The following is a 27,364-nucleotide window of genomic DNA, read 5'->3' on the forward strand; positions in this document are numbered from 1 at the left end:
ATAATTGTTCCCCCGCGTGGGGAGAAATAAAAATGTTACAAAAAAAAAAAAAAAAAAAAAGTGCAGCTACTGCAACGCAACGCAGGATGCAGATCGGTGTTGTGTGGGCACCTCTTACCCCCCCCCACTTGCCTCTCCCTGTTATGCACTACTCCTGTTCGCATTCCCAAACGAACTTTGGGGAACGGTCCGTTTTACCCGTGAGGATCTCCGCGCCGTCTTTGCGCACAACGATGGTATGCTCGAATTGAGCAGAGAATACATACCTAGCATTTGACAAAGTCCAGTTATCCGGCCACATGATAAAGTCACAAGCTCTCTCAGATATAATAGGTTCAATAGTAAACACAAGATTTTCACACATCCGTCTATCATCATCATTTCGTGTATGAATAATAAAAGGTTCTTCATGGAAATTTTTTCCAATGTTATGTCCACATAAATGGGGAACCACTGCATAACGTACGTGTTGATTATTTTTCCTGTCTAGGTGGTCTGCTATTGCATCTCCTATAGCACTGAAAGGTACACCTGGCTTACAAACCCGGATGGCTTCCATGGTACACTCATGAGCTGTTCTTATGAGGTCCATATTTTTTTTATGCATGTATATTTTGAGTTCATCTACGTCAAGCTTCCTTTTGTCGAAGAAGGCGAACCTGTTTTGGTTGTTCTGATTATTTTGGGGCTCCCTCGTTTTTCTGTATATGTACTTCTGGATGTCATCGTAGGTTTGGCTGCTTTGTCGCTTGTTGTAGATGACGTGCTCGTCGTATTGCCGGTGGAATAGCTCGAGGTCGTCCAGGTCGTCCCTCTCGAAGTGGTCCCCCGCCAGGTCGTCCCTCTCGAAGTTGTCCCTCTCCAGGTCTTCCCCCCCCAGGTGCGCCGCTCCACCAGCATCGCTGTAATAATCCTCATGGTGCGTGGCTGCGTATCCCCCGAAGTGGCCGCTGCGCAACACTGAATTGGTATTATCGTCGTAGGAGTGGTATTGCTCACTAGGACGGTCCTTCGAGTTGGGTGGGTCGTATTTGATTCTTCTTATGGAGCATTGTTTGCCAGTCTTCACAATTTTATTAGTAATGAGGTCAAAGTTATACTTCAAAATAAATTTCGTGTACCTCGTCCGCAGTTTATCATTTAAGTATATAAAATCGTAAAATTTTTTTTTTCTTTTTTTCTCATTTTTTGTTAACTTAGGAACAAGGAAGCTTTCACACATATCTGCATGAAAGCCATCCTTAAAAACGCTAATGTCTACCTTTACGATATCGTTTTCGTACAGGACGTTATTGTCTGGGATTCCATGACAAAGTATTTCGTTTATCGATATGCACGAGCTCTTGGGGAACAGGTGATAATTGAGAGGAGAGGGATAGTACCCATTATTTATGCACTTATTTAGGATGTATATATCTAGATCGTTCGTTGTTACTCCTTCGCAAATGATGTGTGATACGTCATCCATGAGTTCTCGAGCGAATTGGCAGTTGCTCCTAATCGTTTCAATATCCTCCTCACTTTTGATGTTTGCATACGGGTAGGGTGATTTTCTCCCCTTGGTGCTGCTACTCACTTGTCCCTCTCCCTCGTAAGGCACATATACAGGGGTACCTGTCCTGTGGTAATTGGGCCTCTCTACATACTTGGGCAAATAATACTTAGGTGACATGATCCCTTTTTTTTGTCTCCCGACGAAGTGGAAGCTTCCAAATAACTCGCTGTCCTTCAGGTGGGAGTACCTGCTGTTGTAACTCTCCTTGCATTTGATGAATTTTTTATCAAATTCGGTTATGCGGATACTTGGGTGCACGTTTTTTCTTGTCTTCATATTTTCAATATATCTATGGAAAGACGCAGGGGGGCTATTTTCCGAGTAGTTTTGTGTGTTCTTCTTCACGTCGTGGTGGACCGTGTTTGAGAACCCTTCACCTGCGGTCGTGCTGTTCAGGTGGTGCGGGAATCTCTGCTTTGCGTAGCTCCCTTTGGAATGCTTCCCCAAGTGAATGAACCCCCTGCGCGGCCTCGTGCGCGCTGCGTCAGCGCAACTGCCACTTCTGACCCTTCCGATGCTGTCACCCCTCCTGCTCAAGCAGAGAAACGCCCAAGTCAGCAGCACGAGCGTATGCGCCTTCATAGTTCCGCGCCCCGCAGTCACTCATTTAAGGAAGGAGGGAATGAAGCAAGGGGGGGAGGTGAGAAGGGGAGGTTTAGGGTTCAGGGTTTAGGCTTCTATCTTGGCTAGCCATTCCGCGTCGAAAAACAAAAGGGCAGCCGCACAGCATGTGAAGAACCCCCCGTTGGCACATCCCCGCTCTGCTGCCCCCTTTTTTTTTTTTTCCTTCTTCTTTTTCTTCCCCTTCCATTCCATCAATTCGGTGACACCCGATGAGTGAAGATCGGGTGGTTCGTAGTCTTCCCCCCCAGGCAGGGGTCACTTCATCCGTGGCGCCTCAAAAGTTTATGCGCACAGGGGTAGCGCAGTCCCCTTTACTACTTCGCCTCTATTTCGCCTCTATTTCTCCTCTATTTCTCCTCCTTTTTCAGCCTCTATTTTTGCACCTTCTTCTCCATTTTTTTTTTTTTTGCTTCCCTTGCTGGGGTGCTTGTTCGTGTGCATCCTTTTATGGAGCTGAGGCACGCCTCTTCACCCTGCCGTCGCTGGGAATTTCCCCCAGAGAGGCGCACACCTTAGCGTCGTTAAAAAAGGGGAGGGAAAAGAGGTCCCCTTTTTTTTTTTTTTGCAGCATGGCGGCAATCGAAATGATCAATTCTGCACTTTTTCGGTTAAGTCAGTTGTGTGGTGTGAAGTGTCGGAGGGGACAAATGGTTACACAACACCGATGCAGCAGAGGTACACGATGATGTGCGCCCCCATTTTTTACGCGCTCACATAAAGGAAATGAACGGCGTGACATGCAAGTGCCGGGCGACGTGGAGTGGACACCTCCACGTGGGCACCCCGAACGAGTGAGAAGCCGACAACGTAGAGCCCCACATCACGTAGGAACAGGAACCAATTTGAAACAGATAAAACGGATGGTTCATGGTTTACAAAAAAAAAATTAAAGCAACTCGGTGGAGATACAAACACGGGGTGTATGTTTGGGGGGGAATACTCCTGCTGCACATGGGGAAGTGCCGTTAGGATGGCTCCCCCCGCGGATAGGCATCTTCAACCCTGCGGAGGTGGGTTGGTTTGTTCCTCCACGTGTGTTTTCCCCTTTGTCTGTGTATCACATGTGGGGGCGGTGGGAGTATCCGCTTGGCTGGGGACGTCCTCCTGAACTATAAGGTTACTCTGCCCCTGCTCCCCCACTTCGTTATTGTCCTCATTTGTCTGCCCCTCCTCCTCAGCTAGGTCTTTACTGCCCAGGTTGGCCTGCTCTTCCTCCTCTCCCACTTCGTTACTGCCCTGGTTTGCCTGCCCCTCCTCCTCTCCCACTTCGTTACTGCCCTGGTTGGCCTGCCCCTCTTTAGGGGCCCCCCCCTGTTGGCGGCGCCTGGCCGCCTCGTAGGCGGGATTCTCGACGGGCACCCCCTCCCGGAAAACAATTTCAAAGCTGAGGTGGGGGTACTCATAAAATGCCTTACCACGAAGGACTTCACTAAGTGTGAGGGGAACAGAAAAAAAGGAGTCCCCCTTTTTGGTCCCCTTGTTCAGCTCAACACTGTTGAGCGATACACGTATGGAATTCAAATTATCGAGGTAGTTAACTCGGAGAGGTTTTCTCCTTTTCTCCACTTTTTCTAGAGACAAATTGAGGAGCTGTAAAAGGGGCGTGTCTTCACTGACCTCCTGGTGAGTCACAAAAAGGCTGTCATTCACGAGGGTAGCTTTTACCATCCAAAAAATGTTGTCATGTCGAATGGTCGTTTTATTTCCTTGATGCAGCTTGGTGTACAGAGGTGCCTTGAGTAAAAAAATTTTTCTTTTTTTCAACATACTAGTTAACTTGCTATAACTGTTGAGCCATATGTTGGTCGTTTCACATTCTTTTATCCTCAAGAATCGGTAGTTTCCATGAAGAATTGATTCCACTCCATGAAGGAATATGTAGTCTCTGTGTAGCATACTTTCGTCGAGGTTTTTTTTTGCCACTTTTTTTACTTTCAGATTTTTTTTTAATTTATTTTTACATTTTTTTAATTTTTTGTGTTCCTTTGCACAGGTTAGTGAACAGGAGAGCGCTTCACAGAAGGGGCATTTGTATTTGTGTTGGTTAATCCGGCAGACACAGCAGAGCTGTCCGCTTGGGGGCCTTTCCCCCGGGGTCGCTTGTAGATCATTCGTCACTTCGTCTGCTCCGTCTACTCCGCCTTTTTCTTCTTCTTCATCTTCCGAGTCGGCTCCCGTCCTTGCCTCTCTGCAATTTTTAAAATACTCAGCTGCCTCTTTCAATATGTTGCAGTTTATTTCGTCGTACGATTTGCGCCTTTGCCTTTTGGCGTGGGTGAATTGGCTCAGGGGTTCTTCTGCGCCGGCTTCTGCGTCGGTTTCTGCGTGGGTTTCTTCTTCTGCTCCTTCTTCTTCCTCGTGCTCCTCCTGCTGCCCCCCCTTGACGCAGTCACTGTCGCTGGTGGAGGCCTCCTCTTCTGTGGGGACCCACCCCGGAGGTACCTGAGTCCACTTTCTTTTTTGTCCCTTGCGGAGGTTCCCTTGCTGGGAATGGTTAATCAAGAAAGAAGCATCACGCTGCACCACGGATTTATCTCCCTGGTGGGGGGTCTCCCTACCTGGAGGTGCTGACGCTACATAGAGAGTTTTATTTGCAAAATAAAATTTCCCATTTGAACGTCCACCTCTGTTTGGTCGATAGCGTGAGCGGCGAAATCGGTCTGAGGGATGATAGGCATGTGAGGGGAAATCATTATTCCCTCTCCTGGTCTTCATGTGGTTACTTGCGTTACCATTCACTTCACAGTAGCAGGGGTGCTGCGAGTTGGCGCTCCTTCCCTCTGTATGGGTCCCATCAAATGGGATGTCCGCTTCATCAATCCTTCGTCCAGCAGTGGGGGGTAGACCTGAGCTGTACGCTTCCTCCCTACTCTGCGTGGTAGCTCCCCCCTCACTGCCACAGTTATATTCGTTCATCGTAATGGCAAAGTTACCATTCGCATGGTTCACGTAGTCCTCCTCCAGGGGACGCATCCTTCTCCCTCTTAACAAGTGAAGAGTAAGAATGGGGGAGAGCTATTCTTCGGCCTCCCTTCTCTGCTTGGGCGAATTTGCAAAAAAAAAAAACCTTAATGGTTGCGCTGGTTTTGCGACAGGGGAGCGGTCACTCGAAGAAGCGCAGCGCGGCGACGTGACGCTACTCGAAGACGTGGATGCTCTGTCGTTTCCCGCGGCCCTTCCGAACGCGTCAGGTTTGCTCTCTTCCCCAGCCGCAAAAGGGCATGAAAACTGGTTTGCTCCTCGGATGCTGCCACGTGGGGGGGAATGTATCATCGCGAGGGTTGTAAACTCTTTTGGAAAGTTGAGACGATTCCCTTTTTGGAACGTTGTAACGCTTCTCTTCTTTTAATTGGCATCGCTGTGACGTTATTTTTAAATATGCCAGCCGTATGCTCACCACGACGGGGGGGATTTTTTTTTTTTAAAAAAAAAATTCCCCCATTTTGGAAAACGAAAACGGGTTTCCTTCCTGACGTGGTTGGAAAAGAATAAAAGAGATGAGTCACTCTCTCACCCGTTGCGGCTGCATCCCTTTTGTTGTTTCCATCCTCAGGGGGTTTTGTTCCGACGGACGAGATGATGCAAATATAATGTAATGCAGCATGCGTTTTTTTGTCCATGGTAATAATCCAACTTTTCCTCCTTTTTTTTTAAATGCGTCACGTGGGCAATCGGCCGGTTGGGTGTTCCAACGGAAATGGAAAGGTTACGTGGTTATGTTGTATAATCACGTGGGTTTGACGGGCCACCAGTAACGCGCAAAGTGGCAGGCGAAAGGAGGGACTCCACCAGTATCGCTCAAAGTGGCGGTCGAAGGGAAAAGGACCCCCCCAAAGCGACGCGCAATTCGAGGGTGGACAAAAAAAACACAAAAAAAAATTGTAAAAATGGTGAAAGGGCTGAAAATTACAAACGGGACAAGGGTGACAAAAAAAAAAAAGGAACGCATCGTAAGGTAAAATAACGTAACGTACGCGCTGCGAACGAGGGACCGCCGCGGGTCACTCTCCACTGCGCCGCGCTCAGCGACGGTACCTCTTTTTCTTAAAGTTGAAGTACAGCTGGAGGATGCCCTTGTCGAAGACGTTGCGGAAGCCCCGGTGCTTGTCGTAAGACCATTCCGCGTTGACTATCTGAAAGGCTATGTCCAGGTAGGGGGCTCCTCCATGGAAAATAATCAGAACTTTACTCTCGTCATCCGTAGGGTGCAGCTTCCACGAAGGCTTCTCCTTCTTATTCAGCAAATTCAAGTAAAAAATATTGAATTTATATCCGCATATATACTTGGGGGGTGGGTTCTCGTAATCGTAATGCGTTTTATTGTACTTGTTCCAGTCGAAGGAGGTTTTGATTCGATTGAAGTAGAGAGGCTTCCTGGTGGTGAGGAGGGAGGCTGGGGACACTGGGAGGCTGCTCCTTAAAGAGTTGGGCAAAGATGACTGACCTGTACTGTGGTGATGATGGGAGACGTCCTTCATTATTATTTCCCCCGCTCGTCCTTTCTTCTTCTCCCTCTGCACAAATTTGTTGTATATTTCTTGGTCCTTCGTGAAGAGCTTCCTGAGGAGGGTCTGCTCCACGGAGATATCTACATCGACCTGTGCGGCGTGGTCGCCTTTGGAGTACCCCGTGCTGTCTCCACGGTTGTCCGATTTCCCTTGGTCCTCTTTCCTCCTCATGGTACTCCAAATGGCATCGTTCAGTTTGACTCTCTCCTGCAGTTCCTCCTCCGCTGTGTAGATGTGCGTCTCGGCCGGGATTCCCATTTGGGTGATGCTCTCGGGGGGGATTAGCTGCGGGCTGTGGCATTCGAACGGCATGGTGTTTGTTGCCTTTCCTCTATCTTCTTCCTCTTCGGCGGGGTGCTCACGGAGAGGCGCCTTCTCAGCTTGGCTATGACTGTGACTGTGGCTGCAAATGGGAAGAAAGGATCGAAGGTTCACGAGCATGTGTATGTGCAGATTCGGGAGAAGGGCGCAAAAAGAAATGCGTGATGAGCTGCACGGGAGGAGAGATCGCCCCCCCCCACCTGAATGACCCCTTGCGAAGCGCTATTGTAACGCGACTGCCTCTACCAAAACTGGTGAAAAATCAGTTCTGTAGCCGAGGCAGCCGCGTAGGGTTGGTCTAGCAATTCTTTAGTTTACTACTCGCTGTTGCATGCGAAGCAGTACGTGAATGAATTGCCGTCGTGTTGGAAGCGGAATGGCGTTAAGTTAGACGCGGATTGCCATCGAGGATGGTGGGGGAAGAGCAAAGGGTGCATTCGAAAAGATGCACCCAAAACGCACCTGTCGCTGTCCTCCGCGTGGGCTCCACTGAGGCTAATCCTTTTGCGCAGCTTGGCATGAAAATGGAGAAGCACATTCTTGGCCTTAAAAAAGGGGATCTTCAGAAGGACCCTGTTCCAGTAAACCTGATCTTCGAGCTCCTCCCGTTGAGAAACGACTTTTTCTTTAATTTTTTCTTCATATGTCACTAACTCATCGTAGTTCTTATTTTCGAGAAAGGCTTGTATTTGTTTCTCCGTTTTTTTCTGTAGGTTATCCACGTCGAATTCTTTTGCGTCAGAGGGGGGCTGCTCCTTCTCGCGTATCTGATCCAGGAAGTGCCCACAAAAGAACAGGAGGGACTCCCAGTAACGTCTAAACTTACCCCCATTCTCCAATTCGTCGTGTTGGAGTAGCAGCTTTATTTGCTTGGCGCAGTTTTCAAGCTCCCATTCGGTTTGGCCTGCAGGGGGTACGTGGGGGTTGGAAGGAGGATAAACAGGTGGGTATGAACGTGCAGGTGGGTAAGCGTGCAAACAGGTGAGTACGAACGCACAGGTGAGCAACCACCTGGGGACGTGCTCCGGGGCGTGGTTCCTCCACTACCCTTCTCCCTATCACTGTCTATTCACCTCACTCCGCGCGACGCATTGCCGTGACTCCACCTCTCAGACGTAACAGATCAACATGTGTCTCTATTCCTTCTGTTCTAGCAAATGTACAATTTTTTTCACTTTACATCATCACGGATGGTGGGGCGCGGCGAGTAGGGATGGAGTTATCATCACGCGGCTGGAGTTAACACCACGCCGTTGGAGTTATCATCACGGGGTTATATTTTAATGTGGGGCCTTCCTCTCCCAGCATCTGCGTGGGCCAGCACCTGAATTCGTGCCGCGCAACGCATCGCATCGTAGCCTCTACTACCTCTACAAGAAGGGGGGTTGCCTCCAACCCCCCCCTTCTCCTTTTCTAAACCTCTCTTGTGAGACTTACCCTCCAAAAGGACATGAAACGGAATGCGGAAGAGAGCAGGACGGACCTTCTTCACCTGCTCTCTGTTAACTATCATCACAGCCAACCTAAATATGTCAGGAAGCTGCAGAAAATTGTGTTTGATTCTACTGTCCGATGACTTAATCTGTTGATCAATAAAGAACAGCTGTTCCTTTTTTAGGTAATCTTTTATATTAATTTGATTACGTTGCTTTTCTAACTGTAAGCGATAGTCTTCCAACATGGCCCTCTCGTTGTCTCTTTCTTGTCTCCTTTTTTTTACTTCTTCAATTTCACTTATTTTTGAGAGAGAATTTTGCAGCAGGCTCGTTGTCGTTACCTTCACCTTGCGATTATACTTTATTTGGTCATACTTATTTTTCAGCTTCCATACGAATGGAGTGGAGAGCGAGTTGTCTCCGAAGGGGTTGCACTCGTCCGTGTAGTTGAAGTGCTTCTGCATCATATTTTCCCTCTCCTTCTTGAGTTCCTTAACGGTGAGTGTGTTTCTACGCGGGGGGGAGGGTAGGCCTGTTTTCTCACCTCTGCTCTTCCTGCGTCGGCGCGACTCCCTTTCTTTCTCCTTGCGGCGCGGCTGCCTTTCTTTCTCTTTGCAGTGCGCCTTCCTTCGCTTGTCTTTCGCCCGCACCCGCTCTTCACTGCTGCGACTGGAGTAGATTCTGCTTCTGCTTTCGCTTCTCTCACTGCTTTCGCTTCTTTCACTGCTTTCGCTTCTCTCGCTTCTTTCGCTGCTTCCACTTCTTTCACTGCTTCCACTTCTTTCACTGCCTCCACTTCTTTCACTGCTTCCACTCCTCCTGCGGCCGTGCCTCTTCCGCCTCTTCCCCCTGCGTCGCTCGCTTGGCGACGAAGACGACACGGAGTCGGGGGGGGAGCTCACCGATCGGGAGGCAGATGAGGAGGCAGGTGAGGAGGATGCCTCCCTCTTCGCGCGCCTTCCTCTGCTGGTGCTCCTCTCCTCCCTTTCTCTCCTCCCTTCCCTCCTTTTCTTTTTCTTCCTGCACTCATCACCCTTGTGGGTTATCCCCCCGGAGGACTCTTCCTCATCAGACGAATCACTCATTTTTGTGGAGTGACTTTCTCTAATGAGGGGTTCCACCAGCTAAACGGTTACCGAGGGAGCTCTACTACTTGAAGGTTCGCTCAACCTCATCTACGCAACAAGGGCATGTGTATATCTGTGGATTGCACGATGATGCACCAGGCGCCGGAGTTCCTCGGGTAAATCTCCGTTCGTTTGAAAAAAAAAAAAAAACCCTCGTGGATTGTATTTCTTCTACTAACACTCTCTCCCACCCATCGTTATGTACCCCCCCCCTCCCATTCAAGACAAACTGGTTAATCTCGCCTGTCACGATATAAAGGCTTCCACGAAATGGGGAATAAAGTAAAGCTGTTATTTTTTTTTTTTTTATGCATTATGGTCCCTCGGCGGGGATATCACATTCACCTTGTGAAGAGACGATCAACTGAGGTTTGGGGTAGAGCGGCGGTTTTGTTTTGGGCAGTTTTTTTTTTCTCTACAAAATGGGGAACTTGCGAAATTGCGAAATTGAGGAACTCTTTTCCTCGAGTGGTCACTTTCGCGACGAAGGAAGGACTTTGCAGAGGGGGAAATAATTACATGTGACATATGACATGTAACATCGCAACGTAAATCTTTTTGGCGTGGAACGTGGGCGGCCCCCCCTTTTACGCGACTTCCTTTTGCAGAAGGGGGGGGCGTTTTCACAGAGTTCCCCCAAAAAACTGGCGCTCAAAAGGAACGTGCGTTTTGCTTTGCTTTGTTTTGTTTTTCCTCTTTTTTTGCCCTTTTTTTTTGCCCTTTTTTTTTCCTCTTTTTTTTCCTCTTTTTTTCCTTTTTTCTGTTCCTTTTCTTGGCTGCTAGCTTGGCTGCTAAACTTGGCTGCGCCCCGTGGGAGCCCTGCCGTCACCGCCCGGCACTCACTTTGCCCCCCGTCGAGCAGGTAGCGCACAAATGAACCAGTGGGGAAATGAGAGCTCCTTCGAGCATACGGGATTTGCGTGAATATACTGTCATGTCGGCCAGCACACAGGGTTGTATCCCCACTATGGCTACCTCTTTTTTTTTTTTTTTAAATTGTTTTCGAGCGCACCAAGGGGAAAGAAAAGAAAGGAAAAAAAGCGCGTGGCTGCAACCCCCCCTAAAATAAATAAAAGGGGGAATATATTGACAGTGAGTGATGTGACATTTTGGCTAGCGGGGCGATTTTTTCGTTCAATTTTGAGCGCCACTTTTGCGGCGCGGCACGGTACAGTTCGCAATTGTATAAGTGGGGCGAAGTAAAAAATATATTTTAATTTTTTTTTTTTTTTTTTTTTTTTTTTTTTTTCGTTGATCCTTCCATTTTTATGGTTGAACCTCCTATGATGAGTAAAACAAACTGAACGTAAAACAGCTTGATGAACACGAATGGTCAAATTTTTAATTTACCTTGTTATCATCATTTCGTTGACCCTGAGGAGGCTCTCACAATTTGGGTTTTTCTTCCCCGCCATAAAAATGGGCCCACACGGGCGCGCAGTTGTGCTTTGGTACAGGCGAGCGAGCACGTTGGGTGATGAGGAAAAAAAAACAAAAGAAGAAAAAATCAGTAGGTTGGTTTCCCTTCGGGTGATTCATACATCGCTAAGCTTCCACAACTTCGCACGCGTTCCAAGGGAGCCGCCCCAGTTGGCGTATGCCCATTCGCTACAAAGTACAAACGATAAAGCACAGAGGAACAAAGTACAAAGGGACAGCGGAACGAACGTGTGCGCATGATGACTTATGCCACTTTGGTGGAGGTGAAGAACCATCTCGCTTGTTAATCATGCTTCCCACGGTGCGATAAAAAAAAGAGAAAGAGAGAGTCCTCTCAGCTGTTACAACGCTTGAAGTGATAGAGTGGACTGTACCGTTACCTCAAAATTTGTGAAGAAAGGCAGGTTCCTTGTGCACACACTCAGTCCATAATGGTTTGGGCAGGCACGAAAGTAGAGTCAGAGGCTCACAGGTAGGTAATTAACGTCCACGTTTTTTTTTTTGCGTGACCATTTCTTGGGTCTTATTGATGGCCAGCTAAAGGGTTACACCGTCGTGTCAGTTATGTAAGGTAAGCTCAACCGTGAGGGGATCCACCACATGGAGGAAGGTATCTCCCACCTCCCCGTGTTTGATCTTCCCGTTGCGTTATCCGTCCAGTTCGTCGTCTCCCACCTCCCCGTGTTTGATCTTCCCGTTGCGTTACCCGTCCAGTTCGATGTCTCCCCGTTTGGGTTGGATCATAGAACACAGGGTTTTCACCTGACTATCCATCAGGTCTGTTTCCACGTGGGTGCGTGAGGGTGAAATATCACCTAACATGGTGTGCACCTCGACATGCGGTCATTTGTAAGGTCCATTTGAGAAAAAATAATGAGGTATCGGCTTTGCGTATGTGCAACTGTTTGACGTGTTCTTTCTCCTTTTGGGAAGATATAACTACATCGGCAAATGCGCAAAGGAAAGTCACTCCTGGCTAATTTCCTTTTCGGCGATGTTAATCTCCCCACGTGAAGGGTACACAAAAACGGTGAGGTGAGAGTCTCCCATAACGATTTTTTTTTTTTTTCCCACTCTCGCTATTTCGCCATCAATCTGGTTACACCTTTTTTTTTTCTTTTTTTTGTATGACCTAGTTAGGCGAAAGCGCCTCTATGCATGATTATCCGGTAAGATGGCCCTCACGTGAGAAGGGTTAATTCCGCCAAGAGTTAAGCAGGCAGAGTTACGCAGCCATAGTTGGCAGCTGGTCTGGTTGTCCACGTTTGTGTGCCCGGCATCATCCCCTCCTCCCTTCCCGGTTGCCCGTCTTTAATCCCTGCGGGGGGGGCGTACACAAAATGGGCAAACTTAGCAGCGGAGGTGGGGGAATACACTCCTTTGGGGGTGCAGTTTCTCCCGAGTGCAATTCCCTAAGGAGCCCGCCTTCACGCTTGTCGCTTCGCCTTGTGAGGGATGCCACGTTTCTCCTTTGCGAGGTAAGCGGCTGAACGGGTAAGCGGCTAACGACAAATGCGCGCCGGCGTTCGCCCCCCTCGATGTGCACATGTCGAACGTGTCGAAATTGCCATCCGTAAACACATGAGCCGTTTCACTGTTCACGGGGAAAGTTGCACGCTTTAAAAAAAAAAAAAAAAAAAAAAAAAAAATTTTTTCTCCCCCCTCGGTTGTGAAGTCCCAACAGGAAGCGCACACGTTGTTGTGACGTAATTTTTACAGTTTGCAGTCAGGCGAGTCTGCGCAAAGAGAGTTTCCTTTTGCACCTCTCCTCCCCCATTCACCCCATTTGGACGAACCATCTTGGGGAACCTGCCCCAACAGCATAAGCATCACGTGGTGCCACTCCACTAGCAAGGCAGTTAAGCGCCCCTCAGGATCAGCTCACTTATAAGCAGCTTTCTTATAAGTAGCTTCAGCATCTCCTTTCGTGGTGCCCCCATTACGGTGCTCCCTTTTGCTACCCCCGAGCAAGAAGCCAGAATGACGCTGGGTCCGGTGGTTACCGGCACGTCGGTCATTGCCCTCAAGTACAAGCATGGCATTCTGATCGCGGCTGACAAGAAGGGTAAGGATGCGTGGAAATGTGCACGCAGGCATACACGCAGATGTACACTCACACGTACACGTCCATGCGCATGCGCGTGTATTGTGTGTATGCCTAGGTGGCGATGTGCCCTCACACCGCCTGCCTATCACGCCGCCTGCCCATCACACCGCCTGCCCATCACACCGCCTGCCCATCACACCGCCTGCCCATCACACCGCCTGCTTATCACACCGCCTGCGGTTTCACCCCTGAACCTTCACCACCCCCCCCTTAGCGAGTTACGGGAGCTACGCCAAGTTCCAGAACGTGGAACGTATTTTCAAAATTAACAACAAAACTGTGATGAGCTTCAGCGGAGAGTTAGCGGATGCACAGTACCTACACGAGGTACTCACCCGAGTTAACGTAAATAATGTGATGGATAAGAAAAGCAAGCATGACCTACACAATACCAAATACTATCATGCGTATGTTGGTAGGCTCTTTTACAATCGGAAGAATAAAATCGACCCACTTTTCAATACAATTATCGTTGCGGGGTTGAATTCGCAAGAGTATGATGACAACGATAAGGATGTGTTACTCTACTCGGAGAAACACACAACTGATGAGTATAAGGTAATTAATAAGGAAGACCTATATATCGGTTTCGTGGACATGCATGGGACTCAGTTCTCGGCAGATTATATGACGACTGGGTATGCTCGTTACTTCGCTTTGACTCTGCTTCGAGATCGGTATAAGGATTACATGACGGAGGAGGAAGCGAAGACTCTGTTGAATGAGTGCCTGCGTGTGCTTTACTACAGGGACGCCACGGCGTCGAATAAAATTCAGGTTGTTAAGGTCACCAGCAAGGGGGTAGAGTACGAGGAGCCGTACTTCCTCTCGTGCGACATGAACTCGCGCGATTATGTCTACCCCTCGATTATGCTTCCCTCCACGGGCTGCATGTGGTAGGGGTGTCTCATCTGGTGGTGCATCTGCACGTGGTAGGGATGCCTCATCTGGTGGTGCATCTGCACGTGGTAGGGGTGCCCCCCTGCGGTAACCCAGCCGCTGCTTTCCGCGCACCGCTACCCTGTTGCTTTTTTTTTTTTTTTCCTTCCCACAACGGGTTGCAAAAAACGCACTTAAGAGGGACAACACCGATAACCCTCAACTGGTGGGAACCCCAACGGAGGGGATGCAAATTTTAAAAACGAACAAACGGAGTGAGGCCTGTGTGGGCGCTCACCCAATAGTTGGTAAGTTTCTCCGTGCAGGAAAAGGGGGGCGGCACATCGGGGAGCCGCTAATCGGGGAGCCACCAATCGGAGGGCTGCCAATCGGGGAGCCGCCAATCGGAGGGCCGCCAATCGGAGAGCCGCCAATCGGAGAGCCACCAATCGCAGGGCGGCCAATCGCAGGGCCGCCAATCGCAGAGCGGCCAATAGCAGGGCGGCCAATCACAGGGCGGCCAATCGCTGACCCCGCCTTAAAGGTAGGCGTGGCTGAAGTAGTCGTCCCGCTCGGCACTCTTATACTCATCAATCAAGTTTTGCGTGATCTCCTTGGAGGACTCCATCTCCTCGAAGTTTCCCTGTCCGTCCGCACTGCTAAACATGGGTTCCTTTTTATAATTTTCCAAAAAGGCCCTTCTCTTAAAAAGTCTATCAAATTGAGTAACACATCGTTCGAAGAGAGTCGAAATGGAAGTATGGTTAGCCATCATAAGACCAGAGACCTTATGAGTAGAGACTACATGAGGAGATGGTTTGGCTAAAGTTACTTGAATAGATGCAGGATTCCATTTAATAAAATTAACCAACTTCCTATCTCGTATTCGTTGTAACCCTTTATGTACCTGTGTAGGGTCAGTTTCACCTCTGATGATGTTAAGAATAGAAATATACATCCCTCTCCTAACTGGTACCGAAACCATGATATTTTTTGTGTGGAGTAGTCTCTTCATGACATCTAGCACTGTCGTTTTTTGTACATTTGAGAGATGCTTATCGATGGTAATAGGTGTGTAAGAAGTAACAAGGAAATGACATTTTGGATTTATTATGAGAGATGAAATTAAGCTTATCATGTCGTTGTTCATACTACCAGGATATCTCAACGTTGTGGTAGAAGCTGACATGACATTCGAAATTATTGTGTTAGTTTGTTGAAAGGTTGGATTATTTAACTTCAATCGATCCACAAAAATCCTATTCAAGGATGTATTATCAATAACCACTACACTGTCCGTGCTTAGGATTAACCTCTTCAAAGTCAGGATGCTGTTGTAGGGTTGCACTACTACATCACTGCTCTCATTCGTCAGGAGAGGAAAAACAGAAAAGGTTTGTATTACCTTCTTCGAATAGTTATCGTTGAGAAGTTCAAGTAAGTAACTACCCATACCACTACCAGTCCCTCCTGCAATCGAATGAGATAATATAAACCCTTCCAAGTTATCACTATTATCTACCTCCCGATCTATCATGTCAATAATTTCTTCTTCCACTTTATGTCCTTGACTATATCCACACCCCCAGTTATTCCCTGCTCCTCCTCCTTCTTTCGAAATGAACATATTTTCTGGATTGTACAGGTTTCGATATTCGCTAGCTTGAATGCTATTAATAACTCTAGGTTCTAAATCGAAGAGCAGTGCCCTTGGGATAAAGTGTTCATCATCTGCTTGATAGAAGAAAATATCCTTGCGGTCTTCATTTAGGTAGTTATTGTTTTTCAGTATTCCCTCCTTGTCTATGTTATGTTCGTTGCATAGCTGTTTCCAGAACTCCACTCCGATTTGGTTTCCGCACTGCCCGCACTGCAGGGTGATGATTTCCCTCGGCATCTTCGCGTTGTTAGAAGGGGTCCTCACGTTGTTAGAAGCGGTCCTCTTTTTATTACGCAACGGCCGTCACGTTGTTAGAAGCGGTCCTCTTTTTATTACGCAACGGCCGTCACGTTGTTGAGAAGCGGTCCTCCTTTTATTGCGGAACGGCCGTCACGCTGTTGAGAAGCGGTCCTCCTTTTATTACGCAACGGCCGTCACTTTACTGTGATGCGTTCCGATTGGCCAATTGCCACCCTTGTGCGGCCCCTCAGTCGGGTGGGAGATTTCCAACCTTAGGAAGTGCTGCCGACTTGGTTGGCCCCTTTGAGAGGAGCACCGCGACGCGGTCAACCTGTGTGCAGGCCTGGAAATTTCACGCACAGGTGAAGGATGCACACCCAAAGGGGATACACCCAAAAGGGGACACTAACGCGTCGGCACTAACGCGTCAGCACTAACGCGTCAGCACTAACGTGTCAGCATTTACGCGTGCGCATTTACCCGTGAGCACAAAAACCCGCGAGCGAGTGAAAAAAAACAAAAGGGACAGGGGGGTCCCCGCGAAACTGCTGCAGGGCTACCTTCTCCCCTCTCGTGCATACGTAGCTGCGTGGCGAGGGAATGAACTGCGGCTAGAAGGTGTTTTCATGTGGATCTTCAAAAAAGGGGAAAATGAGGATTACAATATAACGGGAAAATTAATGAGCGAGTTAGGAGACCAGGCAAAAAGGGAAGAGTGGAAAAGGTGCGGAGGGAGAAAAAAAAAAATGCTTGCGTAATCGCTGCACTTGCACATGCGGGTACGCCGCTCATACGTATGCACTTGCATGGACCTCGTGCTGCGCTCATTTTCCGGAGAGTTGATTTTGGCAGGGCGTTCATTTGTTCGCGTTACCCACCTTGACGTGGCAGTAGCGTTGGCTTAGCTTCCATTTGAACCCCTCGACCTCTATGGGAAGTACCTCCCCCCTCCGTGGAACGTAGACATTCGAACAAGCCTGGGGAAGGTTGCTCCTTCGAAAGAATTTTTTTTTTTTTTCCTGCTGCGTCCTCTGAATTGGGCTTACCTCGCACTCGGTTGCTCGGCAGGGCACCCCTGTGTGTGCGTTGATACATTCGTGCATAGGCACACTTGTGTGTGTTCGCCTTCTGCTCCCTTCGGCTGCGCACCACTCACGTATTGTTACTCTGCGTAGCGTACGATTGCGTGGAAACAAATTCCCCTGGGTTTTTTGCGCGTGGAAGAGTAGGTAACCTCTACCACTATGCTTTTTTTTTTTCCTCTCTCTCGGAACGTGCACTGCTAGCCAGTTCTTCCCCCGTTAAGGCGAAACTGCCGCGCTTTAACAGCTCGCAGAAAAGTCATTCCCCCGATGTGTTGGGTACCTTTGATGGGGAAAACCAAAACGGGGCGAAGCACACCATGTTTGAGCGGTCACCATGTTTGAGCGGCCATCACGAATGAGCAGTCACCACGAATGAGCAGTCACCACGAATGAGCAGTCACCACGAATGAGCAGTCACCACGAATGAGCAGCCACCACGAATGAGCTGCCTGTTCGTCTTGGCCTAGCTCAGCTCAGTTTAGCTAAGTTTAGCTTAACCGTAGGAATGAACAAATTTTAATTAACAATCGATCGTTTCAATCATTCTGGAGGGGTTGATGCATCTCTATGAGGATTTCCCCCCCCCGGAAACCAACTCCCAACAGGGGAGCAGAGCACACATGCAAGTACGTAGCACATGGCACATAGCACATGGCACATAGCACATAACACATAACACATAACACGGGGGAGGAAAGGGATAACCAACTGCGTGTAGAAAAAGAAAAAATCAGAAAAAACGTTTCATCAAATAGGTACCAAATAATGCATTACTGCAAGACAGTGTAGGGGGGGATCATATAGTGGGGGAATCAGACATGCATGGAGCGCGTCTGGGGGGGGATATCATAACCAAACGGGTAAGCCACTCACTGGGCTACAATCACACAAAAAAAAAAAAAAAAAAATCGTAAAAAAATATGAACAAGCCAGCCGCAAATGGTAGAAAAAAAAAAAAATTGTCCAAAAAAAATATGAACAAGCCATCTGCAAATGGTTGGAAAAAAAAAAAAAGTGCAAAAAAAATATGAACAGGCAAGGTAAAAAAATAAAAATTGGCCAGTGAAAACTAACATGTCCCATTTAACACCACTCACTCAGGGGTGGCAAAGAAGGAGGAAAGAAAGTGCAGTCAATGAACGCACGCTCGCTGTAGCACTATCCCAATTTGGAATGAGTCATTTTTCCCGACTGGAAAATTAACTCAATTATTTTGTACATCACTATTGCAAGAATGGACACCAGGAAGCTCCGAACGACTGCGGGTGGGGGGGCAGAGAGAGGAAAAGAGACCGATAAATGAGAACAATAAATATGGCGAATCAACATGCATAAACGCACATGCGCGGTAGGACCCCGCTTTCACAGTGCGTTGTAGAGAATGTCTTACCCAGTCTGTGGCGCACACTCTGCGACAGGGGATTAAACTCTGCCTTGAAGTACCTCTTCGCGGTGGACCACGCCGCAGTGTGCAATGGCTCTGCCGAAGAAGCGCTGTCATTCGACTGAACAGCCGTTTCCGCGGGCCCCGTACTGTTGGTATTATCGAAAGTTTTCTCTTCACCAATTGTCATTATGTCGACGTAGTCCTTTACAAAGGTGTAGTGATCAGTTTGCGTGTTATTATCCCTATTTGTTGCGCCGGCCTGTATATACCTACGTTCAATCGCTTCCTGTGTGTACCTCTTCAGATTGTTGACGGAGATTTCCAGCTCAGGTAGGGCGTTGTTTTTTATTTGGTACTTGAAAAAGGTGTGCTTTATAAATTCGATGTCGTAAGCGAAGTCGATGTGTGTGCAGGGGGTTCCCGCGTTGGAGGTTCCCCCGTTGGAAGTCCCCCCGTTGGAGGTTCCCCCGTTGGAAGTCCCCCCGTTGGAAGTCCCCCCGCTGGAGGTTCCTCCATGGGAGGCTTGCCCCGTTTTTCCCCCCCCACTGTTGTCCGTTTCCCCCTCCAGGAGCACATTGTGCAGCGTGAGTGTGATGACTGTACGGAAGCATCCAGCTAGCGGTACACTGCACAGAAGAACAACGCATTTCTGTATGATAATGACATTATGGAGAAAAAAAAAAGATAAATTTTCCTTCACGTCAGATCGTGCAGGCATGCCAAACACTCTCTTCTCATCATCAAACAGAGATATATTATAAACGGATTCGTACGAAACGTGTCCCTTGCTCTGTAGTTCCCTATTCAAATTGTTCAAGTGCTCATAACTTAAACTGTTTGGGTTCTTGTCCTGAACATTTTTCACAAACGGGTTCTTATCATCGAATTGGGAGAAGATGTCGATGAATATTTTTTTAAAATCTTCATTTATGTGTAGACTATCAGTGTGGTAGTTGCATTTTATAAAATTTTTTTCCCTCATCAGATCTTCCTCTTTGTTTGTAATGTTTTGTTGTACAGTCTCGCTTCTCGTTTGTATGACTATATATTCTTTTTTTTCTTTGTTTGGAGGGGTGGTTCTTCCTGTGTTTTGCTCTTCGTCAGCTCGCTCTTCCGTCCGCTCTTCCGCCAGCTCTTCCGTCCGCTCTTCCATCCGCTCTTCCGTCCGCTCGGGATGGTCCTTCATTAGTATGTCGTACTGCGTCGGCGTGATGTTGTAAACGACGGACTCGTCATGCTGCTTCTTCGAACTCTTCGCTTCGCTCCGTAGATGGGGGCGTTTCTTCTTCTTCCTCCTCCGATTTGGCTGACCCTGCCCGGTGGGTCCTTCCCCTTGGCTTGGCTCTTTCGTCGCTTCGTTTTCGCCGCCTCCATCCCCATCCTCATCGTCTTCCTCATCGTCATCTTCCTCTTCCTCTCCTTCTTCTCCTTCTTCCTCTTCTTCTTCTTCCTCCTCTCCCCTCTCCTCACTGTTGTACAGAACGACTCCCTTCTTGGGGATCTCACTAGCCAACCTGTTATCACGCATCATATGCATAATAAAGTCATGCGCATGATCCCTGTGTACAAAGGACGTGAAAACGAAGGACTTGTTTTTCGCAACAATTTTCAAAGCATTGGGGATAAAATTAAAGACGCTCATTTTCTGTACAGCTACTATAGACTCGTATGGAATGCGCACAATGGAAATTTTTGAGAACAGAGAATCGAAGAGGGACATGAAGTAGACGCTGTCGTGGGTAATGAACATTTTTCCCTGGAGGAGGATTTTCTTCATGAGGGCGCAGCTGTACGTTTTGATGGAACTGCGGACGATTGCATCTAAGTTGTTTTTGTCCGGCACTGTGTACGTGTAGTTTTCTTCGGACAGCATGGGGGCCAGGTCGGCGGCCCTTTGGTTTGCATCTCCTAAGTTGGCGGCCCCCTGGTTTGCACCTCCTTCGTTGGGGGGCTCTCCTTTTTTATCACCTCTCTTTGCAACATCATGGTTCGGGGCCTCTTCGTTAGAGCCATCCTTCTCGGGCGCTTCCTCCTCCGCCGCTTCCTTCTCGGGCACTTCCTCCTCCGCCGCCCCCTTCTCCGCCGCTCCCTTCTCAGGCACTCCCTTCTCCGCCGCTTCCTTCCCCGCCGCTTCCTTCCCCGCCGCTTCCTTCCCCGCCGCCCCCTTCTCTACTGCTTTCTTCCCCCACTTCCTTCTCCCTCTAAGCTTCCACTTCCTCCTTTTGTCATACGTCTTTTTAATGTAGTCCAGCACGCCCTCACTCACGCCATCAAATGAGAACTCGCTGCAGCCGTCGTACGATTTGGTGCTCTGCTCCTCTATGGGGAGCACCCGTTCGGCATCGACATTGGCGTTGGCACCGGCGTCGTCTGCTGGCGGTGCGGCCGTGTCTTCGCCCACGTCTGCTTCTCCCACGTCTGCTGGCGGTGCGGCAGTGTCTTCGCCCACGTTTGCTTCTCCCACGTCAGCTCCTCCCACGTCTGCTCCTCCCACGTCTGCTTCGCCCACGTCTGCTTCTCCCACGTCTGCTTCTCCCACGTCTGCTTCGCCCATGTCTGCTTCGCCCATGTCTGCTTCGCCCATGTCTGCTTCGGTCACCACTACTACGCCTACCTCTTCCATTCTTCCCACTCCTTTCCCTACCGCTGCTCCCCCTTCTTCGGAACGACCAGCGTCATCCCCGAAAGTAGCTAACCGCGCAGGGGCTCGCAAGTCCTTCTCTTCTGTGCACGCTGCTCCAGGCGGCAAGTCCTCATTAATAACGTCACGAGAGAAACTTCCTCCTTTTGAGCAGTCGCCAAAGCAGAGTTGGTCGCCCACATCGCCTAGACAACTAATTTTTTTCAGTGAGTCGCTCGGGGGGATGCACCCTGTTTCGACGAGCATGTCGGGTTGGTTAGCAGAGCGGTCAGCCCGTTGGTTGGCAGAGCGGCCAGCCGGTTGGTTGGCAGAGCGGTCAGCCGGTTGGTCGGTCGCTTGCCCTGTTGACCGCCCCGCCTTGGAGTCGGTGAGGCTGCTTCCGTCCGGTGGTTCCCCTTCGGAAGGGTCCCTCCGCCTGGCTTCAAAAAAATGGGGACTCCTCAAAAGGTGCGCGATTTTCTTATCCGCTTCGGGTTCTCCTATGGTGCACTTTCCTGCGTAGGTGGGGGACAAAGGTTCGTCGATTTTATCAGTCTCGAGTCGAGCGCAACAGAATTCGCAAGTGAACGTGGATTTACGCGTAAGTGTATATACATGTGTGCGTTTACTGTGGGGCTCTACGCAAATCAACATGCAGCCTCCGCTGTCACGCAGGGGTGTGTGTAGGGGAGGGTGCACCTGTGCTCACGCGCACTTACATAGCACATTTACACATGAGCACTAACACAGGTGTAGACTTAAATGCACAGAAATGAGTTCGCACCGAGGTGGAAGGTTACAAAGTGCGAGGGGTTACATGCACTTTTTTTCCCACTCATTGCGCGTTCACTCGTTTACTCGTTCACCCGTTCATGTTTGGAAGCCCCTTTGCATTTTTTTTTTTTTTTTTTTTTTTTTTTTTGTTGATCTCACATCGTGCACTTTGCAGGGGGCACCCACCGTCGCAGCAACGGGCATATTCACTCTTGGATGTAAAGGTACGCTTGCGCGATTTCTCCTGGAGCCACATCCACAGGTGTACCGCGTAGCTGTACGTACACGCATTGTTCTTTCCCTCTTAATTCGTCCACGCCGAGGGCAGAAGTGGGCCGACGGCTGGCGCATCCCGTACCGCTCTTTGTTCTACTTGGTCAAACGTCACATGAGTTATCCTCCCCCCCCCGGTGATGACGATGATGACGACTCATATGCACACTTTTGTGTAAGTACACACTCGAAGGAGAAAACAAAAAGGATATAATTTTTTTCTTCACACACATGAACACACTTGGGCAGTCACCCAGAGGAGAGGCCATCCCAAAAAGCTGCACAAGGCATCATTCGAGGTGTGCACATTTGTGTGTAGAGGAGCAGGTGTAGTTTCCTCTCCTCACAGCTGCGTCATCGTACAATGTAACATGATTGACCCTCACCACTCTCCTAGCCATCACGCAGTTGCGAAGTTGCGATGTACACAGTTGCGAGGTACACGGTTGATTCACGTGCACATGGGAAGAGCTCCTTGGCAGGGAAGCGCCCCGTCAGCCTGGGCACCAACTGAACGTTTTATTTCTCTCCCTACTTTTTAATCCCTCCGTTGGGTGTCCCTTCCCCTCGTCTCCATCCTCTGGATATCTGTACGTTGCACAAAATTTTTTCATCTCCAAGTGGAACCTTCTGCTTGGCTTGGTTTGGCTGCCTCTTCGTTCATCTACATTTCTGCAGTGGGGCGGGGGGCTAACTGTGCAGTGCGCATCGATGGGTGCGGTGGACGCGGCGGACAATCGACACAATCGATACAATCAACCCTGCTATGCTATATTTGCACAGCACTCCTTAACGGAAAAAAGAAGAGGTACCTAAAAAACGTGTCGTAGGGAAGGGCTATAATTTCCATCATAGGGAGGATCTCCTGGGAGTGGAAAAAAAAAAAAATGAAAGCTAACTGGAGTGACAACGCAGTGGAGGGGTAGAACCATCCAAAAGGGGAGATTGATAACGGGTTGGACAAGCAAAGGAATCCTTTTTTCATGAGAGGATGAATGGGTCAACTGGTAAAGGAACCCTGGGAATGAACCAACCCTTACCTGATTCGTCTGTTCGTTTTTATAGTCACGTAGAGGATCCAGGTCTGATTTAATTTGTATGTAATCTCTCCACCTGTACGTTATGGCTGTTTGGAAAGGGGACAGAGATGATAGGGATGTGTGTGTGTGGGGAAATTACTTCTTTGTTGGTGACACGAGAAGGGATTATCCTAAGGGGGCATTCAATGGGGCAGTGTCTCTCCTGGGTGAAAAGCTGTTGTTGTTTCGTTACTTTTCTGCCCCATTGTTTCCTTTTTTTTTTTTTCATGCAAATGGTTTACTCGGTCGGCTGTTCATGCGGCTGCGTGGGGGGAGGGGGAAAGAGAAAAAAAATGAGAAGGGGGAAAAAGGCGGTGCAAAACGCGGCAGGTGAAAGGAGGCTGCGAACTGCGAAAGATGGCCAACGAAACAAACTGCGGAGACGAACTGCCTAACTCGGCGTCCGCGTGAGCTTCCCCTTTTTTTTTGCCCACCTGTGATGTCCGTTTCTCGCGGCGGCGCTGCATTTTCCGGTGGGGAGGAGGTAGCCTACGTTCTTTGTGCCGAGGTGGGCGCTCAAGTGGGACCTGTGATTGAAGCGCAGCGGGAAGGAGATGAACAGGGGGAAGAAGCAGAAGAAAAGGAGCAGGCAAAGGGATAGCAACAACACGGACAACAAAGGGGTACACATAAGCAGACGGACGGATAGGCAAACAGATGGACTGACGGACTAACTGACTAACGACCCTCTCGCACAGATACGCACACACGCGCAGTGCCGCTCCCCCTCCGCCTTACATGAACGAGGGCAAATAGTCAACCCCGCGCAAAGCCCCGGCCAAGCGGGTCACCTGCCTCTTCCACTTCTCCACCCGACGGTGGCTCCTTTCCGTTTGCGAAATGCACAGCAGGTACAGTTCGATGATGACGCTTTTCTAAAAAGGGAAGGAGAAAAAGAAAGAATGAACGGTATGTCCACGTCAGAATGAACGGTACGTCCAAGTCATGTTCAGCGGATCAACAGGGGTGCTACCCAATTAACCCAAACCATTTTAAGTTTTTCTTTCGCCACCCTAGATGGTCCGATGACTCACCTTTCTGTTCGGGTCCTTAGATAGGTGGAAATTCTGCAGGGGGTGGAAGAGGAGAGATAGAATGAGGGGAGTACCCATTAAAGGGGTTTCTACATAAGTGTAGACATGACACTCGGTGAGGGTGCACAGATTAGACGGCATAGGAGAGGGACATTATTTTGACGGGTAGGAGAGAGGAGGGAAAACGGGGGTTCAGGGTTTAGGGTTCAGGGTTTAGGGTTCAGGTTTAGGGTTTAGGGTTCAGGGTTTAGGGTTCAGGGTTTAGGGTTTAGGGTTCAGGGTTTAGGGTTCAGGTTTAGGGTTCACATTTAGGGTTCAGATTTAGGGTTCAGATTTAGGGTTTAGGGTTCAGATTTATGGAGTCCCTTTTTCATGTTTTTCTTTTCTCCTTTGTACTTACACGCATGATACGTTTTAAAGTATCGTAGAATGAAGTGTTCAGCTGAACAACAGTGTTGAGGCACTCGAGGAGGTGCGATGTCAGCTGACTGCTTTGTTTGTCCTGCAATGTTGGGGAGAGCATAATTAGGATATTGATTTCGTTGCTTTGAGGGAATTGGCATGTGGGAGTCTCCTCTTGGTTGAGTTATTTTTTCTGTCTCGCAATTTTTTCCCATACCCGGTTCACCATGTTGTGCTCGTGTAACGTGCGGAGGCGTCTGTTTAGTTGGCGGTAGGTTTTGCAGACCTGCGGGGGGGGATGTGTGTTGGGGGATAAGGGTCGAGGGATGTGTCACCAATGGTGGAGCCACACAATTGGGTTCCACTAATCCTGAGGAGTGAATCTTTATTCCATGCTTGGACACACGTATCATAGGTATGGTGCAGTGGTGATGGTGGGTGGCAACTCACCCCCGACTTACCTGACTGATCGGATGCTTCTTCTTCCTGAGGAGAAACCTAACAAGAGGTGACCATCAATGGTAGGAGAAGCAACGTTAACACTGCAACTGTGTTTGTATGTGTGTGTAGATAAAGAGTAGGAGAGCTGGGGGCACTTGTATGGAGAATGGAAAAACTGTTTTACTTCACCAGGTCGTCGAAACTCTCATCGACTATTGCTTCTTCCTCCATGGGGGTTCCATTAGGCTGCTTCTCTCCTGAGTTCTCTCTCACCAACTGATAATTTTTTTTCTCCTCTTCAAAAAGGACACCAATTTGTTGACCATTCGAATGACCTGGATGGGTTACACTCGTGTGGTTATTTTCTGCACAGAGGGGGAATGCACCGATTGGGGAGGTCCCTCTGATGATGCTTCCACTGCTAGGATGGTTAGCATTCTGGGGGGGAAGCGTCATATGGTTGTCTCCATGTAGGTCTATGTCCTCCCCCTCTGAGACGGCTTCCATCCCTACGGCTTCCTCCTTTTTACTTTCCCAAGTGAGCAGTTCTGCGTTCTTCCCGTTTGGGTAGCTGCAAAAGAATGGGTGAAGGATTTACAAAGCGAGATGGCAGGATGGGAGGATCGGAGGATCGGAAGTGTGTGGGGGGCGGCGGTGAAAGGAGGCAGATCGGAACGAGTTGACCCCCTTTTCACGGAGACACTTCTCTCAGGTGTGCCCATTTACAGACTACTCTGCGACTGCTCTGTGACTGCTCTTTGACTGCTGTGTGGATTACCCAATCGGAGGCGCACACACTCCCTTTAGCTTCCGTGCGAGGTGCTTCATTTTTTTCCTGCAGGAAGTGGCGGAGGATGCGCGATGTGATAGGGGTGCACTTTGACACACATGCCAAGTGATACGTACGACTGGATAGCTTTCTAAAGTGGAAGAAAAAGGTTGCGAGTGAGAGGATTTGTAGCCACTCCCTCGCTCGATTGCTCGCTCGATTGCTCCCTCGATTGCTCACTCCCGTGCGGGGGTTACCTGAGGCGACGGGATGAGACGTCGTGTCGGCGTAGAAGATCGAAGCAGAGGTTAAGTAGCCCCCGATTTACTTCCTCATTTAGACGCCTGCACAGAGTGCATAAAAAATTCAACACCGCTTCGATCCTCAACTTGAAAGAAAAAAGTAAGTTGGAGTGAGCATCGGAGATGGTGTGATGGCAGCTTCCCTGTTTGTCTTTGCAGTGGACTCTCGTGTCTGACTCCTCCCTAAGTATACCCCGACATCGAACTGAGTGAACCTTCACAAATATACGATGCAAGTCCTGCAAAAAGGACACATACTCTTTATTTATTTCTCTACAAATGAGCTCAAAATAAATCTGTTTCAACTTTATTTTCTGCCTGATTAGTTTAAGTCTCTTCATGGAGAGTCCCTGTGATGTACTTGACCGGGTTCCCACTAGTCGAAGTTGAGTCGTTATGTGGTCAAGTATGAGATCGGTTGGGTGGGATCTGCGTGCTGTGGTGTCGCTCTGCATGGGAAGAGCCGCTTCACCGCCATTGCATCTACACACTGGCTGAGTGCCATCATTCGGGGGGTCGTCCCCGCCATGGGGGCTGCCCTGTTGATTAGCGGTGAAGCTACCCTGCTGATTAGCGGTGAAACTACCTTGATGGCTACCCTGTTGACTACCCTGCTGACTACCCTGATGACTACCCTGCCGACTACCCTGATGGCTACCCTGATGGCTACCCTGATGACTACCCTGCTGACTACCCTGCTGCCTATCCTGATGACTACCCTGATGACTACCCTGATGGCTGCCCCCCTTAGCTGCCCGCGCAAGCGCCTTCTCGGCGCGCGCCCGGTGCCTCTCCACCAGGGCCATCCATTTTAAAAGCTTTATAAACTCGTTCAGCCGACGAAGGTATGCATCTATGACGAACACGCAGTTCCTCACGTGGGTGTATGCATCTAAAGAGATCAGTGGTTTGGCCCTCGAGCGGGCCTTTTTCGCTGCCGTTGTTCTCGAGTCAAGAGTCGTGTTGCTGGGGTGTGAAAGCGAACCCTTGGCGCGTCCCTTCGGAGGGGGCCCTTCGAAAGTTGGCGCATCTTGGTTCGCGCGCGAAGTGGGATGAAAAAGGCACAGAGGAAGCATAGCCGAATCACAGCCGAATCACAGCCGAATCACAGCCGAATCACAGCCGAATCACAGCCGAATCACAGCCGAATCACAGCCGAATCACAGCCGAATCACAGCCGAATCACAGCCGAATCACAGCCGAATCACTGCCGAAGCAGAGTGGAAGTGTAGCGTGGGTTTACTACTCTCCAAAGCTGTAGCTCCTAATATGCGCAAAAAGGTAAGAAAAAAAAAAAAAAA

At 49.1% G+C, this 27,364-nt stretch overlaps 7 protein-coding genes across 7 annotated transcripts; 1 reads left to right on the forward strand and 6 right to left on the reverse strand.

Moving 5' to 3' along the window:
- Positions 1-150: 150 nt before the first annotated feature.
- On the reverse strand, positions 151-2,157 carry PCYB_012280 (methionine aminopeptidase; the record flags this gene model as incomplete). The annotated part of the gene is made up of 1 exon (XM_004220734.1): positions 151-2,157. A coding segment is annotated over exon 1 (1,986 nt), but the record flags the coding sequence as incomplete, so codon positions are not given.
- A 1,018-nt stretch (positions 2,158-3,175) lies between these two features.
- Positions 3,176-5,152, reverse strand: PCYB_012290 (hypothetical protein; the record flags this gene model as incomplete). The annotated part of the gene is made up of 2 exons (XM_004220735.1): positions 3,176-4,663; positions 4,919-5,152. 2 exons carry the CDS (start codon positions 5,150-5,152, stop codon positions 3,176-3,178), a joined length of 1,722 nt encoding a protein of 573 aa, XP_004220783.1.
- Positions 5,153-6,201: 1,049 nt separating this feature from the next.
- Positions 6,202-8,911, reverse strand: PCYB_012300 (hypothetical protein; the record flags this gene model as incomplete). The annotated part of the gene is made up of 3 exons (XM_004220736.1): positions 6,202-7,090; positions 7,471-7,912; positions 8,446-8,911. 3 exons carry the CDS (start codon positions 8,909-8,911, stop codon positions 6,202-6,204), a joined length of 1,797 nt encoding a protein of 598 aa, XP_004220784.1.
- A 4,080-nt stretch (positions 8,912-12,991) lies between these two features.
- PCYB_012310 (proteasome beta-subunit type 4) lies at positions 12,992-14,018 on the forward strand (the record flags this gene model as incomplete). Its single annotated transcript, XM_004220737.1, has 2 exons — positions 12,992-13,076; positions 13,333-14,018. The coding sequence occupies 2 exons, from the start codon at positions 12,992-12,994 to the stop codon at positions 14,016-14,018; spliced, it is 771 nt and encodes a 256-aa protein (XP_004220785.1).
- Positions 14,019-14,535: 517 nt separating this feature from the next.
- Positions 14,536-15,894, reverse strand: PCYB_012320 (tubulin gamma chain; the record flags this gene model as incomplete). Its single annotated transcript, XM_004220738.1, has 1 exon — positions 14,536-15,894. One exon carries the CDS (start codon positions 15,892-15,894, stop codon positions 14,536-14,538), a length of 1,359 nt encoding a protein of 452 aa, XP_004220786.1.
- A 2,246-nt stretch (positions 15,895-18,140) lies between these two features.
- Positions 18,141-20,992, reverse strand: PCYB_012330 (hypothetical protein; the record flags this gene model as incomplete). Its single annotated transcript, XM_004220739.1, has 2 exons — positions 18,141-18,241; positions 18,373-20,992. The coding sequence occupies 2 exons, from the start codon at positions 20,990-20,992 to the stop codon at positions 18,141-18,143; spliced, it is 2,721 nt and encodes a 906-aa protein (XP_004220787.1).
- A 1,538-nt stretch (positions 20,993-22,530) lies between these two features.
- PCYB_012340 (hypothetical protein) lies at positions 22,531-25,820 on the reverse strand (the record flags this gene model as incomplete). The annotated part of the gene is made up of 10 exons (XM_004220740.1): positions 22,531-22,708; positions 22,849-22,901; positions 23,077-23,162; positions 23,358-23,377; positions 23,854-23,990; positions 24,150-24,182; positions 24,769-24,837; positions 25,013-25,037; positions 25,177-25,563; positions 25,789-25,820. The coding sequence occupies 10 exons, from the start codon at positions 25,818-25,820 to the stop codon at positions 22,531-22,533; spliced, it is 1,020 nt and encodes a 339-aa protein (XP_004220788.1).
- Positions 25,821-27,364: the final 1,544 nt, after the last annotated feature.

This window comes from Plasmodium cynomolgi, chromosome 1 (genome assembly GCF_000321355.1).
Source record: "Plasmodium cynomolgi strain B DNA, chromosome 1, whole genome shotgun sequence".
Classification (NCBI taxonomy): Eukaryota; Apicomplexa; class Aconoidasida; order Haemosporida; family Plasmodiidae; genus Plasmodium; species Plasmodium cynomolgi.